Source organism: Globicephala melas, chromosome 15 (genome assembly GCF_963455315.2).
Source record: "Globicephala melas chromosome 15, mGloMel1.2, whole genome shotgun sequence".
Classification (NCBI taxonomy): Eukaryota; Metazoa; Chordata; class Mammalia; order Artiodactyla; family Delphinidae; genus Globicephala; species Globicephala melas.
This window is the reverse complement of record NC_083328.1, coordinates 34,177,334-34,192,486: the sequence shown is the minus strand read 5'-3', so window position 1 is coordinate 34,192,486 and position 15,153 is coordinate 34,177,334. Positions and strand designations below refer to the sequence as shown.

The window sequence follows — 15,153 nt, the reverse complement described above, 5'->3', positions numbered from 1 at the left end:
GGGGATGGAGAGTCAGCTATGTTACTGCCATAAGTGCTGGTATTTACAAATAACAAAATTATAACCAAGATTTAAAAAGGACCACGATACAAAACTGTATATATACATTACAACTGCGACAAAACAAAAAAGTATACAGAAAGTAATACTGGAAGGAGATATGCCCAAACTGTTAGTATTATTTTTAAGCAGTAAGATAATGGGGATTTTTCACATCTTCCTAATCTTCTATATTTTCTAAATTTACTACTATGAGCACGTTTACTTTTTTTTTTTTTTTTGCGGTAGGCGGGCCTCTCACTGTTGGGGCCTCTCCCGTTGTGGAGCACAGGCTCCGGACATGCAGGCTCAGCGACCATGGCTCACGGGCCTAGCCGCTCCGTGGCATGTGGGATCTTCCCAGACCGGGGCACGAACCCGTGTCCCCTGCATCGGCAGGCGGACTCTCAACCACTGCGCCACCAGAGAAGCCCAGCACGTCTACTTTTGAAAACTGGAAAAGCCCAATAAGCTTTCCATTTTGAAAGCTTCAACCATGCAGCCTCGTAGTTGATGGTGGGACTATAAGCCCGTGCTCTGGAGGGCAAATCAGCAAGAGATAGTTGAAACCTGAAAAGTGTGCATGCCCTATGACCCAGAAATTCCACTTCTGGGAATTTAACCTCAGGAAATAATGAAGGATATACACTCACATTTAGGATCTTCCCTGAAGCATTTAGCATAGTGAGAACTGAAAAGAACTAGTTCACTAGGGGATTAGTGAAATAAGTGAGAACACATAAAATGGAACACCACCCACCCACTTACGTGACGGGGCCAAGTGTACGTACAAACCCAGGCAGGTGTGCACAAGACATCGTTAAGAAAAAAAAGCATATTACAAAACATTCTGTATAATGGAATTCCACTTTGACTTAAAATATTTATCCATAAAAAACTAGGATACTTGAGAATTCCCTCGCAGTCCAGTGATTAAGACTCGGGCTTTCAGTGCCGTGGACCTGGGTTCGATCCCTGGTTGAGGAACTAAGATCCCATAAGCTGCACGGTGCGGAAAAAAAAAAACAAAAAAAAACTAAGACACTCAACAATATGTTAATGTGTGCTATCTCTGGGTGATGGTATTATGAGTGATTTTTGCTTTCGGTTTGCTTAAATATACTTTCTAATTCTTTTATAGCAAGTATATATCGCTTGTATAGTAAATATTTACATATGTACTTTTTTTACCCTATTTTAGAAAACTATGATCAACTGACAGTCTTGATTGAGCCCAGTACAGAAGGTGATTATCACACTTCCCTCTGGTAGGAAAAAAACCACATTTGTACAAGAGCCTAATTGAGCTTTACTTTCTATAATCCCCAACTTTCCAGAGCTCTGGTTAGAAATCAGCAATGAAACCTTCAGCCTTAAAAGATCATTTCAGGGGAGTGGCAGGAGGGAAAATTGGATGAAGGTGGCCAAAAGGCACAACATCCTGGGGGGAGGGGCAAAATAGGGGTAGGGGATTAAGAGGTACAAACTATTACGTAAAAATAAATAAGCTACAAGGATATATTGTACAAACAGGGAATATAACCAATATTTTATAACTATAAATGGATATAACTTTTTAGTTTTTTTTGGCTACACATCGCAGCTTGCGGGATATTAGTTCTCTGACCAGGGATTGAAGCGGGGTCCCCGGCAGTGGAAGGACGGAGTCCTAACTACTGGACTGCCAGGGAAGTCCCTAAATGCAGTATAACCTTAAAAAATTGTGAATCACTATGTTGTATACCTGTAACATATAATATTGTACACCAACTACATCTCAATGAAAAATTTTAAAAAGGCACAAACTTCCAGTTGTAAGTAGAAACTAGGGATGTAATGTACAACATTATGACCACGGTTAACACTGCTATGTGTTATATAGGAAAGTTGTTAAGAGAGTAAATCCAAAGAGTTATCATCACAAGGAGACATATGTATATAGATATTTGTATCTATATGAGATCATGGATATAAACTAAACTTATTGTGGTAAGCATTTCATGATATACAGAGATCAAATAATTATGCTGTACACCTTAAACAGTGATGTATATCAATTATATCTCAATAAAGCTGAAAAAAAGATAATTTCTAGTTTCAGTTTGATAGAAGGACCCAAAGGTTTCAACCAGAAAAACAATACCATCTTTACTGAAGGATTTTTTCTTTTTTCTGGCTACGCCATGGGGCTTGTAGGATCTTCTTAGTTCCTCGACCAGGGATCGAACCCGCACCCCCTGCATTGGAAGCATGGAGTCTTAACCACTAGACTGCCAGGGAAGTCCCTGAAGGATTTTAACTAATATCTTTTTTTTTTTTTTTTTTGCAGTACGCGGGCCTCTCACTGTTGTGGCCTCTCCCGTTGCGGAGCACAGGCTCCAGATGCGCAGGCTTAGCGACCATGGCTCACAGGCCCAGCCGCTCCGCGGCATGTGAGATCTTCCCGGACTGGGGCACGAACCCGTGTCCCCTGCATCAGCAGACGGACTCTCTACCACTGCGCCACCAGGGAAGCCCCACTAATATCTATGTTTAAGCCTGGAAGACTTCAACTTCAGATTATACTAAAGGGAAAAAAGAGTAGTAACACTATTCCTTAGTGAGGAAGAAAACAGAACTGACAACAAGAAGGCTCCAAAGGAGAGGGAAGAAAATATTAGAATTTCCATCAATTTATTTATCCTTTAATTTTTTTTGTTTTTCTATTTTATAATGTACATAATATGTAACTAGAGAAGAACATGATGGAAGTTCATTTTAACTGACAGGAAGGTGGGATCACAAAGGTGAGAGGCCGTGAACCAGTGTGATGGCGGGGGGGCACTCCCCATGTGGAGGCCATGGCACCCTCAGCTCCCTCCTAGGAGAGGCCCAGCCCACCCTACATGGTCCTACCGGAAGGAGGGACATAGGGTACAAGGGAAGTGGCTGCAGCCCCTTCCTCCCCTGGCAAAGAGCATGGGGTGCCCGGCCTCCAAGTGTGGAGCCTGGCTAAGGTCAGGGGACTAGGTGGGCTCACCCATGACTGAGCAGGAGGAAATTTGCAGGGAATGAGGAGCATCCACACAGGGCCAGCCAGACGGCCACCCTAGCAAAGGAATGACCTGGCCCATCAGCCAAAAAGCAACCACCAGAACTGACCAGCCCCTTCCACTCCTGATTAGTGCACTGGGGGAGGCTCACTGTTGATTTCCTGAGTTTGATAACTGTATGTGATAATGAAAGAGAAAATTCTTGTTTTAGGAAAAACATACTAAAGTATTTAGGAGGGGGACTTCCCTGGTGGCAAAGTGGTTAAGAATCCACCTGCCCATGCAGGGGACATAGGTTAGATCCCTGGTCCCAGGAAGATCCCACATGCCGTGGAGCAGCTAAGCCCGTGTGCCACAACTACTGAGTCTGTGCTCTAGAGCATGCGAGCCACAACTACTGAGCCCACGTGCCACAACTACTGAAGCCTGGGCGCCTAGAGCCCATGCTCCGCAACAAGAGACGCCACCACAATGAGAAGCCCCACTTGCCACAACTAGAGAAAATCCGTGTGCAGCAACAAAGACCCAATGCAGACAAAAAATAAAGAAAAAGAAAAAAAAGAAAATGGTTTAAAAAAAAAAAAGTATTTAGGAGGAAAAGGGCATTATGTCAGCAACTTACTTTCAAATGGTTCCAAAAAAGATAATAGGTATATAGACTGATAAAGAAAATGAAGTGAAATGCTAACATTTGGGGAATTCAGTGAAGGTACGCAAATTCTCTGTACTATTTTATAACATTTCTTTAAGTCTGAAATTGTTTCAAAGTTTAAAATTTAGAAAATTTTCCAAAATAAATCCAATACAATTTGTTTTCCCTACATACGAGTTGCCGACATACAATCTCAGACCCAGCCGGAGAGTAAAGGCACCAAGTGAGGGTGTAATCTGCACAGCACATAAATGATCAAAAGTCTGATTCTCTAACACGTTTTCCTTTTAAAAAATTATAACAGTAACTGTCCCTTATGGTCTCCACTTCTACCTTATTTAAGATCAGGCTCTAAGCTCAGAGGCAGAAGTTATGCTTTTCACAGCCAGGGCTCCCTGCCCCACATCAATGCCTGTCCCTTTGCTACGTCTTAAGGAGGCCTAGTTCGTGTGAGTGGAACTACCTTCAAAGAATAATTATGTTCAGAAAAGGAAGCGCAGATGGCAAATAGATATATGAAAAGATGCTCAACCTCACGAGAAATCAGGGAAAGGCAAAAATCAACAGGAGACCACTCAGCTGATAGCAGGTACCAAGGGTTTTGAGGGGACAGGAGACACAAGCTATGAAACGCTGTCAGAGGTGTGCAAACTGGGACACCTACGGGGGGAAGCAAGGTACACTCTCTAGTGAAGATGCACCCAGCCTACACACCCAAAATTCTGCTTTGAAGAACATATCCTGATCTCCTAAAGAAATCCCTTCACATGTGCGCAAGAGGACAGGTAGAAAATGCTAACTGCAGCACTGATAGGAATAGCAAGGTGGACATGACTTAGGGGTCCACTGACAAGGGAATGGAAAATATACTGTATTCATACATTCAATAAATACAGAGCTGATAAAACGAGTGAACCCCGTCTACATGTACCACACTGTGTTAAATGACACAGTCATTATATAAATATATAACATATAAATAAAATATTATTTATATAAATCTTTAAAATATATAAAATAAGTCTACATGCTGCTTAAGGACACACAGCATGTGATGAGAGTATAAAGTCAGGGACAGGAAAGGTACAGACCAACATCTGGATAGTGGTTACCTCTGGATTCATGTGGATTAGTTGTATTAATATTATCTCTGTACTACTTTGAATGTTTAAACTACTTCATAATTTTTTTTATAAATTTATTATTTTTATTTATTTATTTTTGGTTGTGTTGGTCTTCGTTGCTGCACGTGGGCTTTCTCTAGTTGCGGCGATCAGGGGCTACTCTTCATTGCAGTGCGTGGGCTTCTCATTGCAGTGGCTTCTCTCGTTGTGGAGCAGGGGTTCTAGGCACGTGGGCTTCAGTAGTTGCAGCACGTGGGCTCAGTAGTTGTAGCTCATGGGCTCTAGAGCACAGGCTCAGTAGTTGTGGCGCACGGGCTTAGTTGCTCCGTGGCATGTGGGATCTTCCCGGACCAGGGATTGAACCCTTGTCCGCTGCATTGGCAGGCAGATTCTCAAACACTGCGCCACCAGGGAAACCCCAACTTCATAATTTAAGAGTCATAATGCTTATTGCTGTAGACACCGTTCAAGTTGGTACAACTTGCTCTTTGGATAGCTATTTGGCAACATCCACGTTATGGCTGTACTTAGGCTACATCCAAAACTTCTACCTTTAGTACCGAACTGTAGAGATGTGGTCGCACAAGTGTGTGGAGAAGTATGTGTGCAGATATCCCGCACAGCACTGTGCATGATGGCAAATACAACTTGATTCTATCTGCAGACCACTGTTAGAGAAACTGATTCATCCCTACAAGGGAGTGCTATGCTGCCATACAAGAGAGAAAAGAGCTTTATATCTACTGATATAGAACAATCCAGGATAGACAAGTTTAAAAAAAAAAACCACAGGATTTCCCTGATGGCACAGTGGTTAAGAATCCACCTGCCAGTGCAGGGGACGCAGGTTCACTCCCTGGTCAGGGAACTAAGATCCCACATGCCACGGGGCAACTAAGCCCACGTGCCGCAACTACTAGCCTGTGAGCCACAACTACTGAGCCTGTGTGCCACAACTAGAGAGCCCTCACACCACAGCTACTGAGCCCATGAACTCTGGAGCCCATGCGCCACAACTAGAGAGAAGCCCACGTGCCACAACTAAGACCCAACACAGCCATAAATAAATAAATAAATATGACAATTCATAAAAGAAATACAAATGGTCAATAAATATGTTTTAAAATGTTCACTCTCACTAATAAGTACAAACCAAAACAAGATGCCACTTTTCTCCTACCAAACTGGCAAAACTTTACGATGGTAACATCTAGGGCTGGTGAGGATGTGAGAAAATGGGCGTCGTCATGTATTACTGGTGGGAAGGACAAGAGAGACATCTGTTTAGTGGGAATTTGTTAGAACTTACTAAATATTTCCCCCGTTGAACTTTTTAAACAACTTTATTAAGATATAATTCTTCTACCATGCAATTCATCCACTTACAGTTTACACTTCAATAGTGGACAACCACCACCACAATTTCAGAACATTTTCATCACCCTGAAAAGAAATCCTGTACCTCCTCCCAGCCCTAGGCAACCACTAATCTACTGGTCTCCACAGATACGCTTATTCTGAACATTTCATACAAAAGGAATAATACAATATTCAGCCTTTGTATCTGGCTTCTCTCACCTAGCATATTTTCAAAGTCTATTCAGGTTGTAGCACGGGGAAGTACTTCACTCCTTCTTATGGCCAATTAATATTCCCTTGTATGCATGTAACAATTTTATTTATCAACTTATGGACATTTGGGTTCTTTTCACCATTTGACTATTACAAACAATACTGTTATGGACATTTATGTACAGGATTTTGCCTGGACCTGTTTTCAGTTCTCTTGGGTATATACCTAGGAGTGGTATATATCCAAGTGCTGGGTCATATGGTAACTCTATGCTTAACTGTTTGAGGAACTACCAGAATGTTTTCCAAAGAGGCTGCATCATTTTTCATTTACAGCAGTGTATGAGGGTTCCAATTTCTCCACGTCATTACCATGTCTTGTTATTGTCTTTTTTTTATTATATTATTATTTTCCTGGTTGTTTTGATTTGCCATTTTCCCTGATGACTAATGGTGTCAAGCATTTTTCCATGTGCTTATTGGCCATTTGTGTATCTTCTTTAGAGATGTATCTTTTCAGGTCCTTTGTCCATCTTTTTATTGTCTTTTAATTTAACTGCCCTGTTTTTTTTCTTAAATTAATTAATTTATTTATTTTTGGCTGCTTTGGGTCTTCATTGCCACGTATCGGCTTTCTCTAGTTGCAAAGAGTGGGGGCTACTCTTCGTTGCGGTGCACATGCTTCTCACCACGGTGGCTTCTCTTGTTGCGGAGCACGGGCTCTAGGCACGTGGGTTTCAGTAGTTGTGGCACGTGCACTCAGTAATTGTGGCTCGCAGGCTCTAGAGCGCAGGCTCAGTAGTTGTGGTGCACGGGTTTAGTTGCTCCATGGCATGTGGGACCTTCCCAGACCAGGGCTCAAACCAGTGTCCCCTGCGTTGGCAGGCAGATTCTTATTAACCACTGCACCATCAGGGAAGCCCTAATTGCCTTTTTATTAGGACCTATTAAGTTCAAAATGTGAGCACCAGCAATCCCTCTTGTAGAAATACAGCATACAGAAATAACTGCATGCGTGCTAAAGCTGTGTGTGCCAAGATATTCCCTGGAGCACTGCTTACAATTGCAAAATGTTAGAAACCTAAATTTCTACTAATAAGGAACTGACTGAACTAACTATGGCATGGATACTGCATGGAATACCATACAAAGGTAAGATGTCTATGGCATATTATTTTTTAGAAGCTGCAGATCAAATACACAGTAGAATCCCACTTTGTTCAAAACAAAAAGCCATGTGTTCACAGGTGTCTACAGACATACTTTCTCAGCAGAGGAAAATCCTGGGTCTCTTTAACAACCGACTGGGCATCTTGTGGGGGAACAGGGGGCGGGTGGAAAAGGTAGGAAGATCTTTGCCTCCTTATTCTATATAAATTTTTTAAGTGATGGGATGATGAGTGCTATTTACTGTTTTAAAATTTTTTCCATACTTTTCAAATAATACTATTTTTAAAATTATTACAGGAATAGGTGTCTATAGTTGCTTACCACTGTACCCCTAATGCCTAAGCACCACTCAGCACTTGGCATCAACAGATACTCAATGAAAATGTGTTGAATAAACAGATGAAGAGCAGTTATTTCTGTGTAGGAGAAAGTTCTGTTACAGTTTATTCCTCAGTGATACGATGCCTCACTTGCTGTGACTAAATTATAAGCTAATAAACAGGGTCACTTACATGATTCAGAAAATACTGCACGATTATTTCATGGCCAGCAGCAGCCGCTTCCATCAAAGGAGTGAATCCATATACGGGCTCCCTGCAAGATCGAGACTGCAGTCAGATGATGAGCAGAGGAAGCTCTGGGGGGCAGAAGTTTGCCTGCTGCAGACAAAACCTCAGTGACGCAAAGTCACCCATCCCTAAGCCTAGAGGGCTCCCTGAACGGGGAGAGATGAGAAAGTGAGTATCAACACATCAGTCCCGTGGTTTCTACCCCAGGTCTAGTCTTTTGTTCCTAAGACAATCTGTTTCCCATCTTCACTCCTTCTTAGCTGTTTCCCCCCCTGCTATGGCCTGAATCTCTACTTAATCACAGCAAAAAGTAGCTGTCGCCCTTCACTGCTCACAGACAGCTAGCACCTCCTCTCCACCTATCCAGATATCCTACATTTTGAGATCAACATCCTCTAGGAACCCTTCCAGGAGCTCCAGGACTAACCATCTCCTGCCCTCACTACACCTAATGCTTGCTTACGGCTAACTCAGTGCCCTCTTCAGAGTGCCACCCCCACCAAGCCCTCACTGGTTTCACCTGGGCTAGAAGACAGGAAGCAAGCTAACCACTGGTTTTCATCCGTTCGAAGACACACACTTTGCACATTTTAGCATCGCTGAAGTCAGAATGTCAGTAAATGAAATGCATTTTAATTAGGAGCATTTTTTTTCTTTCTTAATGGCCTGTAAACCTACAGTGTGTTACAACGGCTGACACCAGCCAGGGTGTGCAGTGTCAGGTGAATGTTGGGTTGAAAGAGGATTATCATGGTGACATGCTTTAGACAACAACCCTACTTCCAGCTTATATTTAAAACTCATGACTGTTTTCAAAGTATTACCTCACCTGATACATACAGAAGGCAAGAAAGCTAAAGGGATTTAGCATTTAATGCATGTCAATTCAGTGCCACACACTATGTTAGGCACCTGTTATATGACAGAACATGTAATTCTTCTAACAGTTCTATGACATGGGCATTGCCATCCTGTTTTCAGATAAAGGAAATAAGGCACAGAGAACTTAAAATGTTGCACACAATGCCACCTGACAGATGCATGAGAAAGCTAGGACGATCCCCATGCCTCCACGCCTCGGCAGGACTGTCCCCTCCGTCCCTTTGTCTTGAGCCTGTCAAACCAAGGCAGGGGCTCCCTGCACCCCAGCCTCTAGCTGCCTCGCCAGTTGCCCTACTCAGAGTCAGACATGACCACCTCCCTCCTGCGGCCACTTAAGACCTCGTAATCACCTCACATTGGCGTTCGCTCCACTGTCCAAAAGGAACTTGACCATCTGCTGGTGCCCAGCACTGGTGCAATGGAAGAGGGCAGTCCAGCCTTGAATGTCCTTCATTTCTAGCTCAGCACCTTGCTTCAAGAAAACACAGAATGCTCATTAAGGCCGCGTCTCCTCTGCGCAGGGTGGGCGCCCTCCAAGCCATCACGCTGAAAGAATCGAAGTGATTACCCGAGCACACGCACGCTACAGGGGCCTGCAGTGGTTCACGTCTCTGCAGAGCGGCCGGGGGCCCCTCAGGTTTCTGGCCTGAGGCCCTCGTAGCTCACCTGGAGGAGGAAATAGGCGATGCTCTCGTTGCCACAGCTGGAAGCCAGCATCAGCGGAGTCTGCCCTTCCGGGGTCGGCACATTCACACTCACCCCCGCCTCGAGCAGCAGGTGCACGATGGTATCGTGTCCAATGTAGGAGGCATACATCAGCGGGGTCCAGCCACCACCATTCTTCTTATTCAAATCTAACTCTCTCCTAAACAAACGCAAGACATGCTAGACACGCCAGCCATCTCATAGGTGGGGTTTACCAAAGCCGGTGGCCAGGCCAGGCCAAGAGAAAGAGCAGGAAGTGCTGACAGGAAGCAGAGTCATAGGCCACCCTGGACATCACTGGCGGGGAGCGGGGGGAGTGACTACCCTTGCCGGACAACTGCCTTTGCAAACTCCCTCAAGTTTGCCTCCCTCCTCTGATTTTTCATTCTCATCTGCACCCTCCTCCTACCCTAAGGCCAGCAATTCTCTTTTTTGCTACCACCAGCTACATAGATGGTTCTCAACCACGGGAGATTTTGCCCCCAGGGGACAGTTGCCAAAGTCTGGAGACATTTTTGGTTGTCACAACTGGAGAGGGAAAAGCTACTGTCATCCAGTGGCCAGGGATGCTGCTCAACATCTTACAGTGCACAGGACGCCCCTCACAACAAAGAATGAGCTGGCCCAGGTTGTCAGTAGTGCCGAGGCCGAGAAACGCTGACCTGGAGCCTTGACTACCTCCCGCCAACAGACCAGTCTGCTAGTCCAGAACTGAGGGGAGAGGAAAGAGGAGGGGACTCAGACAGTGGACAATTTCTCCTTTGTCGTCCCACCCTACAGAAACATTCCTGGAAAAATCTGTGACCAAAGAATCCTGTCTTTCTCACTGATTTTCATTACAATTCTGGAAAAGCGTTTCCCACAGGAAAAACAATGCAGGCTTCCCAACCCAGAGTTTGGGGTCGGGGGATGGAAGTAAGACCCACTTCCAGGAGCATCCTGCCTGTTTCACGCCCCAGTCTTTCCTCCTCCACAATCCTTGCCTCCAGTGGAGGTACCAAGTGACAGTCAACCCACGCAGTTCGTGCCTCTCCTAGATACACACACTAAGCTACACCAGACAATTAGTTTCCATTCACCAGCACGTTTTACTGACCCTGGCTTTGGACCCAGGCAGCCATTTCCCAGGTCCTGATCCCAGGAATGCAGGGGTAGCCACTAGCCGGGAGAGCCACCTGGAGACCAGCCCATTCTCACCACACGCCGTCCCACATGGACAGGGAGGCGCCCCCACCACCACCCCTTAGCAGAGCGGCCCTGGGGCTCTGGCAACCCCCTTCAGCCGAATCCTCCCTTCTGACCCCTCCAAATCCCCCTCGGGTCCCCAGTGTGTTTACTGTGCACCAGCCTCCATCTCAGCAGGTGTCACAACCCCAATCAGAACACAAACACTTCCTAGAGCTGTTCTGGACTGTTCATTTTAACAGCACACCCGAAGGCTTAAAGGCTGTGAATGTTAAAGGAGCAGAACTACAGGTGGGGTCGTGGTGACCCTGTCGGGGGATGTGCTGCCTGCACACCTGCCCGGTACTGAAGTACCAACTGGCCAGATGCTCATAAGTGATGGCTACGACCTGGGAGCCAGAAACGGGGCTTCCACGAGGCTCTGCTGTAACTCCCCAAGCTGGAACTGGAAAAGGCCCAGGTAGGTATGGACATAGGTTGTTTCTCTAAGTTATCAATGAGATGATAACAGTGAGCACAAAGTATGGCGGACAAAGTGGGAAGAGATGAGAAGATGGATCCCTTTCTAAAAATTACACTGAGTATCAAACCGTACTTCAAACAAGAAGGCGCTAATAAGCAGTGCTGTTTAGGGGGACCTAATATGCACATAAGATCAGTGAAAACGGCATGTGGGCAGTGAGTAAGGTGCAATCCTCCAGGTGGGGATAACCCCACCTCCTCCTCTATGGCAGAAGCTAAAGGGGAGAGGGCGGCAGGAGGGATTAAAATGAAGCTTCTGGGGAAAGAAGGCCATAGGGCATTGCTTTCAATCTTTATTTTTGTTTTGTTTGAGCATTTCTGCAATTAGTGAAAACCATAAAATTACTCTGGTTAAAGTAAGCCTGAAATGAACAATTTCTAAGCCTATGAAAAAAGTTTAAGCTGCCTTTTTCTTCCTCAGAATCAAAACTGCCTTCCTTATTGGCGTCCAGCATAAATCATCCCTGACAACAGCCCAAGAGAAGCAGCAGTTGATCCACCCAAGGATTAAATGTCTACAGCTGTGGGCAAGGCCCCCGCTAGCTCCCTGATGGCTCCACCTGAGAGCTGAACCATGGAGCTCAAAAATCCAAGAGGAAGGAACATTTTCCAAGATCTCTTACCGCTGCACACATTCCTTCACCACTTCATACTGGCCAATGGAAGCAGCTGTGTGAAGATCCAAGGGGACGGCTAGCTCCTCCCGGCTGACCTGCGCACCCAGCCCATGCCACATGGACAAGCTGCGGTTCAGCAGCTCCGGCTCACTGGCTTCATCGCTGAGCTCCGACATCGCTATGGAGGGAGGCACTGAGGTCATTAGGTCCTTCCTTCCTGGTAGCGACACAGAGTGAAACGGCATGGTCACACTCCTGCCCACAGCAGGCGGCTAAGTCACTGCCCTGACAGACTGCTGCCCAATGTACCCAACTCCGGGGACTGACCAGACAACTTCCTTTCAATAAATATCGTATGCGGGAATTCCCTGGTGGTCCAGTGGTTAAGTTTCCACGCTCCCAATGCAGGGGGCCTGGGTTCGATCCCTGGTCAGAGATCTAAGATCCCACAAGCCCTGCAGTGCAGCCAAAAAGAAAAAAAAATTGTATGGTTCGGGCAGCTCCATCATGCTAGTACTGGTGAGCCTGTCACTAGACAGAAAAAGAGGAGCACATATTGTGTCATAAACTGTGGCATATATTTTCCTTTATGACCCCCAGGCCCCACATTCTAGAAAGGGAACTCAAGGAGCCTGACAACCTCTTGGATGGGAAGCAGAGAAATGGTAATTAGGTCAGTGGACCAAATCAACTCTCAGATGTGGTGAAAAAGAACTCTGGGGCTTCCCGGGTGGCGCAGTGGTTGAGAGTCCACCTGCCAATGTGGGGGACACAGGCTCGATCCCTGGTCTGGGAGAATCCCGCATGCCGCGGAGCAACTGAGCCCGTGAACCTGCGCTCTGGAGCCCGTGGGGCACAACTGCTGGGCCTGTGTGCCACAGCTGCTGAGGCCCATGTGCCTGGAGCCCGTGCTCCGCAGCAGGAAGGGGGGGCTCCGCCACGGTGGGAGACCCGTACACTGCAGCAGGGAGTGGGCCCCGCTCACCGCAGCTAGGAGGGGCCCGCATGCAGCGGGGAAGACCCAACGCAGCCAAAAATAAATACATAAAATTAAAAAAAATAAAGAGCCCTGGACTTGGAATTAGATCAAAATTTAGCTCTGCTACTTAGCATCTCCAACCCCTAGTTCCTTACTGTTTAATGGGGACATGATATTTCCAAGGACTGCGGTTAAAAACACATGGCATAATGGACAAACAGTGGCACGTCCACACAGTGGAACACTACTCAGCCATAAGCAGAAGAAATAAACAGGTGATACACACAACACATGAACGAATCTCAAACGCATTATGCCAAGTGTGAGCCAGACTCAAAACGCTGCCTACTGTATGATTCCATTTACAGGACTTTCTAGAAAAGATAAAACTAAAGGGGGGACTTCCCTGGCGGTCCAGTGGTTAGGACTCCATGCTTCCAATGCAGGGGGCGCGGGTTCGATCCCTGGTAGGGGAACTAAGATCCCACATGCCATGAGGCGTGGTCAAAATAAGTAAATAAATAAACAATACAAGTGCATGAGTTAAAAAAAATTTTTTTAATAAAAAAAGGATAAAACTAAAGGAGGATAGATCAGTGGTAATAAGGGTTAGGAGTGGGGGTCCCACAAAGGGACTGCAAGAGGGAATTTGGGGACGACAGACTTGTTCTGTTTTTTGGGTTTTTTTTTTTTTTTGCAGTACGTGGGCCTCTCACTGTCGTGGCCTCTCCTGTTGTGGAGCACAGGCTCTGGACGCGCAGGCCCAGCGGCCATGGCCCATGGGCCCAGCCGCTCCGCGGCACGTGGGATCTTCCCGGACCGGGGCACGAACCCGTGTCCCCTGCATCGGCAGGCGGACTCTCAACCACTGCGCCACCAGGGAAGCCCCTGTTCTGTATCTTGATTGATGGACATATGACTCTATACATTTATCAAAACTCATAAACCTGAACACCAAAATGAGTAAATTTACTGTATATAAATTTTAAAAACAAATTTTGAAACAAACGGAAAGAAAGCCCCAACACAGAAACCAGGATGTGACCAGTGCTAACTGACTAGGAATCTACCTATGCATCCCTTGAATGTGGGAGAGACTAGGGGGAATGGGATAGACTGGTTAATTTGTTGGGTGACACTTTCCCCAAGATGGGACAACAGCAGGATGAAGAGCCCTTCATTCTAGGAATCCTAACCCATCAAGCCCAAGTCATCAGCTTCCTAGCAGAACCCTTAGTTCTGGAGTGACAATTGTCTCCTGTTCTACTCTGGGGGGAAAGAACAAAGACCAAGGTGTAAAAAAGCAAGAGAAGGAGAAAACAAAGAAAACCACTTCATGTTCAGATGGCCTAAAGGTACCACAGCGGTTCACAGATGCCATTAGCACAACCACCTCTACTAACAAATGCTTCCAAGCATGAGATACAGCCAAGATGGCCAAACAACAAACAAGCCACCAATCTGGGGGACAAAGAATCTGTCGGCCCCTGGCCAGAGTAAGTGTAACAAAGTTCAGGGCAAAGCCCTGCTTCCTGGAACCACCTGTCCACACTGGCAGAGCCTGAGAACAATCAGCTCTCTCAATTTTCAGGTGGGAACCCCCAAGCTGAACAGTCCAGGCCACAGAGCCTGGATAAGAATTCAAATAAGCTGACTGTCAGTTCAGCACTCCTTTCAATACACCCCTCAAGCCTTCTTTGGGTGTGTTTCTTCTACTCCAAATGCCTCTTCCAGGGTGGGACCCATGTTCTCTCTCCTTTTATTGGAGGCTCACCTGTCTGACACCTTCCAGAACGCTGAGCGGCAATCAGAATCAGACCCCCACTCCAGAAGCCCATGGAGGGAGAACTCGGATGCCAAGAGACCATAAAGCTATTGGGTTGGCCAAAATGTTCGTTTGGTTTTTTTCCATAAGATGGCTCTAGTAGCACTTAGTTGTCTTTAACTTCATTTGAAACAATTTTGTTAGACTGTATTGTGACAGCTGCCGTATCAGCGTGCATTTAAAAAAAACTTTATCAGGCTTCCCTGGTGGTGCAGTGGTTGAGAGCCCGCCTGCCGATGCAGGGGACACGGGTTCGTGCCCTGGTGCGGGAGGATCCCAC

The 15,153-nt window shown here is 46.0% G+C and overlaps 1 protein-coding gene across 11 annotated transcripts in view; it reads right to left on the bottom strand.

The window, feature by feature from the left end:
- The window catches only part of ANKS3 (ankyrin repeat and sterile alpha motif domain containing 3), a 30,093-nt gene that overhangs the window by 12,639 nt on the left and 2,301 nt on the right, over positions 1-15,153 (bottom strand). For 7 of the 11 annotated variants that reach the window (XM_030883836.2, XM_030883837.2, XM_070043703.1 and 4 more), the window contains exons 2-5: positions 12,076-12,286; positions 9,707-9,905; positions 9,391-9,512; positions 8,102-8,183 (exon numbers count right to left, since the gene is read on the bottom strand). In XM_030883836.2, coding sequence (XP_030739696.1) covers positions 8,102-8,183; positions 9,391-9,512; positions 9,707-9,905; positions 12,076-12,272 — 600 coding nt within the window. In that variant the 5' untranslated portion in view covers positions 12,273-12,286. The other 4 variants (XM_060285450.2, XM_060285451.2, XM_060285453.1 and 1 more) reach the window with 4 other exon arrangements.